The 4669-nt window shown below is 39.8% G+C and overlaps 1 protein-coding gene across 1 annotated transcript in view; it reads right to left on the minus strand.

Annotated features, from left to right (window-relative positions):
• The window catches only part of LOC106868111 (angiotensin-converting enzyme), a 46138-nt gene that overhangs the window by 15839 nt on the left and 25630 nt on the right, over window positions 1-4669 (minus strand). The window contains exon 7 of the mRNA XM_014913233.2: window positions 624-888. Within this exon, the coding sequence (XP_014768719.1) occupies window positions 624-888 (265 nt within the window). The remainder of the gene's footprint in view (window positions 1-623; window positions 889-4669) is intronic.

Here is a 4669-nt window from a genome sequence, read left to right on the forward strand (position 1 = left end):
ATGTTATCTAGACGCGGAGACCACCCCCTTCTGTCATGAATGACGATGTTATTGCAGTTAGAACGTTCCCCTCTGAGGTACAAGTCCGGGCAAGGTTGTTTATGGAAGATCAGCAGTCACCCATGCATAACAAACTCACCACTCCATGCCACCAATGTTGTCCAAAGGAAAGGCAAAGGCCAATACAGCTTGGCACTAGTGACGTCGCAACTAATTTCTACAGCTGAGTGAACTGGAGCAATGTGAAATAAAGTGCCTTGCTCAAGAACACATCACAGCCTGGTCCTGGTATCGAACTCACTACTTCATGACTATGAACCCAACGCTCTAACAATTGAGCTATGCGCCTCTACATATGTGTGTGTATGTGTGTGTGATGTGTGTTTGTGTGTGTGTATGTGTGTGTGTGTGCGTGTGTATGTGTGTGTGTGTGTGTTCGTCTGTTCTTACATTCCTGTAACTTATTAGTTCGACAATAATGTCGATAGAATAAGACATGCTTTAAAAAAATAATAATATATACTGGGATCGATTTATCCGACTAAAAATTCTTCACGGTCGTGCCCCAGTATGGCCGCAGTCTAGTCACTGAAATAGGTAAAAGATAAAAGATGAAAGATTACCTGAAGTCCCTCTTCCTGTGAAAGTCAAACGCTTTAGGATGACAGTCCATCTCGGTTAATTGATTTTTGAAAATAGAATTCCTCCAGAACTTTGGCATCATAGGATTAAGACCGATCGATTCATAGAACTGCTCGGCTTTTTGTTGAAGCTCTGTTGGTGTCAGGGACTGGTTATTGATTATTGTATCAAAATCCTCTTTCGTATTAGACGGGAATGGTCGAACGATCGGGAAAATATTACCCCATGCTTGAGCCCACATATCACCTGAAATTATAAATAATATGATGCTTTTATATATACTTTTATAAATACATTTATTCATATACTCACAATAAAGTGTATATCTACTTGTGTGTAGAATAAAAAAAATCATTCTGACAGTTACGAAGATGAGGGTTCTGGTTGATCCGATCAATGGAACATCCTGTTCGTGAAAATACTGTGCATGGGGTTGAGCACTCCACTGACACCAGTATCCTTAACGTAGTTCCCAGAGAGATTCAGCATGACATAGGATGTGATATGGTCAGCCCTTTCAATTACAGATACAACTCATTTTTGTCAGCTGAGTGAACTGGAGCAACGTGAAACAAAGAGTCTTGCTCAAGGACACAATGCGCCGCCGGGAATCAATCTCATGACCTTACGACCGTAAGCCGCTTACCTTAAGCCACGCGCCTTCACTATGTAGAAGATTACATCAGTATTACTATAATACAATATGCAGAATATCCATTTCTACTGTAGGCTCAAGGCCTGAAATTTTTGGAGAGGAGGCCAGTCGATTAGATCGACCCCAGTACGCAATTGGTACTTAATTTATCGACCCCGGCGGAATTTGAACACGGAACGTAAAGATAGACGAAATACCACTACGCATTTAGCCCGGCGTGCTAACATTTCTGCCAGCTCGCCGCCTTCACAATATGCAGAATATTCTTTTCTACTCTAGGCCCAAGGCCTGAAGCCTTTGGGTAGGGGGCCAGTCGATTAGATCAACTCCAGTACGCAATTGGTACACAATTTATCGACGCCGAAAGGAAAGTGGACCTCGGCAGAGTTTGAACTCAGAACGTAAAGACAGACGAATACCTATTTCTTTACTGCCCACAAGGGGCTACACACAGAAGGGACAAACAAGGACAGACAAACGGATTAAGTCGATTTTATCGACCCCAGTGCGTAACTGGTACTTAATTTATCGACCCCGAAAGGATGAAAGGCAAAGTCGACCTCGGCGGAATTTGAACTCAGAACGTAACGGCAAACGAAATACCGCTAAGCATTTCGCCCGGCGTGCTAACGTTTCTTATTTCTTTATTGCCCTTAAGGGTCTAAACACAGAGGAGACAAACAAGGATAGAGAAAAGGCTTAAGTCGATTACATCGACCCCAGTGCGTAACTGGTACTTAATCTGACGACTCCGAAACGATGAAAAGCAAAGTCGCCCTCGGCGGAATTTGAACTCAGAACGTAACGGCAGACGAAATACCTATTTCTTTATTGCCCACAAGGGGCTAAACATCGAGGGGACAAACAAGGACAGACAAAGGGATTAAGTCGATTACATCGACTCCAGTGGGTAACTGGTACTTAATTTATCGACCTCGAAAGGATGAAAGGCAAAGTCGACCTCGTCGGAATTTGAACTCAGAACGTAGCGGCAGACGAAATACTGCTAAGCATTTCGCCCGGCGTTGCTAACGTTTCTATCAGCTCGCCACCTTTGCAATATGCAGAATATTACAATAATATTTCACAAAAATAAATGTTACACACAAACGTGTTATTGGTTGAAACGATTATCTGGTCTTTTACAAGGAAACACTAATAATTATTTATAAATTATTTCTGAAACATCAATTAATCAATTTACATAATTAACCTAAATGGATTTTAAGACGATGTCAATTGCTGTAATGGAATGGACTGAGTATGTTCACTGAAACACCTTCATTAAAGGGATTATTATCGCATACTCATAGCCAGCTCTACATATAGCCATCTACTGTTCGCCAACGTGCTACAACTACTGTCTGCACCTCACATAGTAACTACAATAATTGCTACTTGTTTAAATTTTCACTTCACCACTTCACTCCTATCCCATATTACTTCTTGTAACTCCGCTTCAAGCCATTAATCATTTTCTCAAAATTAATATTCGTTGAAGAACTTCTTTCCAAGCAATAATTGTTCCATTTACAATTGCATTCCAGAAGTTTTTCAAACGTCCATCTCCCTTCCACACCTCTTATCATCTCTCACCTCTTCTCTACCGTACTTAAACCTATTGTGCCTGCGAAAAGGTTAATCCGTAAGCAGTCCGGAACATTTCATATATTTCTGAAGCGTTTTTGCCCAGTTTACCACAAAGCATTATTGCATAGCGCACTTCCAAACTTCTCGCCAGCATTGGACAAGCTAGTCAGCTTCGATAAGGAGTGTTTGGTAGAGTATATTTAAAATGCTGTGACGACCATCTTCTTCAATCTAGAATAATAGAAGTTGGCAGGTCAGCTTACTAGAAAATTTCAATAATCTAAGACAATTATAACTACGGTGAAATTCCGAACCTGGGTTCTCCTTCCTGAGGTATATTTTAATGTTATTATTATTATTGTTTTTATTTTCTTCTTTCTTCAAATCATCTTCCATTTCTCGCCGAGTGTTTTCCGTACATCTAGAGCAGAGAAGCTCATTGTATCCAATCCCAGTTTACATACGCAAATTCACAGGTAAAATATGTATGTAAAAAAATTAATAAATAAATAAATTCATGAATGGATGTTGTTTTCACAGCGATAATGCTCTTCTCAGTACACGAGTCGTTCCAATTAACACGATTTTTTGCACTTCCTGTAGAGATGGTAAGCCTGGTGTCATTTTCAAATAGGTTTCAGTACCTTTTTTTATCATTCAAGTTGACTTTTCTAGAGATGTTCGTTTGTATGTCCAGTTTGAGAAAACAGTTGTGTTTTTGTAATAAAAGGGATGCTTACATTTTTGAATACACAGGGAGAAAGGAAAGAAAACACAAGAAGAGTCAAGATTTCACAGATAGTTTTAAGATTCACCAAAGATGGTCTTTTGTATGTCCACACAGAGAAAACTACAATGTTTTTAGAATAATAAAAAGGGGGAGGTGTTTACTTTTTCGAATACTCGGAGAGAGGAAAGGATGAGTATTCATAGCAGTTGTGGATATTAAAGCTTGTGTGTTTGAAAACTGGAGGAATTTCAACCATGTTTCGTGGTCTGCTACCACAACAGCTCCTTTATAGGATCCAGTTAGCTGAAGACATCATCAGGAGGAACCACGTCCGGTTTCGGCCCCTACTCCTCTACCGTTTTGACGTGGCGGGGCCACCCCCTTTCGGAGGTGTCATCAGCTCTGGTGTTGGGTGCATGTCTTCTTTCACTGTTTGTGACTGTTCTAATTCAACTGTGGGATGTCCCTCGCTATGGTTATTTTCCAGGAGGTTCTGGCCACACGTCTTACGGTTCATCAATCCGCGTTGTTGAATTACTTTCTTCTGACATACCATATGTAAATTTGTAAATCTCAACTTATTTTGGAAGGGAATTCTTAGATACTCAAAGGATATTGTAGATATTCCAGTCATTGAGAGTTATTTTTTCCCCCATTGTCCTGCCGGGTCATATTAGTGTTTCTATGGCTTTCGGCTACTGAATGGTTAGAGCAGCGAGGAACACGTCCAGCCGCTGTCAAGGCTGGCGCTCCTCTATTATTATTATTATTATTATTATTATTATTATTATTATTATTATTATTATTATTATTATTTTATGTTTGACTTTTGTTTTGCATTTGTACAAGTTGGATCCAAGTCTCACCCAGAGACCACAAGAGACAACAAGTTAGAAGTTCATGTAGGTGTTATGCCTAGGGTACCATATATTTGGATTTGTACAGTTTTGTTCAAGTGAATGTTTAAGAAACCATAAGAAAATTATGTGTTTGCTTTAAAATTTGAGATCACATAGACAGTATTTTACGTAGGATATGGGCAGTTCCCATGA

This window comes from Octopus bimaculoides, chromosome 6 (genome assembly GCF_001194135.2).
Source record: "Octopus bimaculoides isolate UCB-OBI-ISO-001 chromosome 6, ASM119413v2, whole genome shotgun sequence".
Lineage (NCBI taxonomy): Eukaryota > Metazoa > Mollusca > Cephalopoda > Octopoda > Octopodidae > Octopus > Octopus bimaculoides.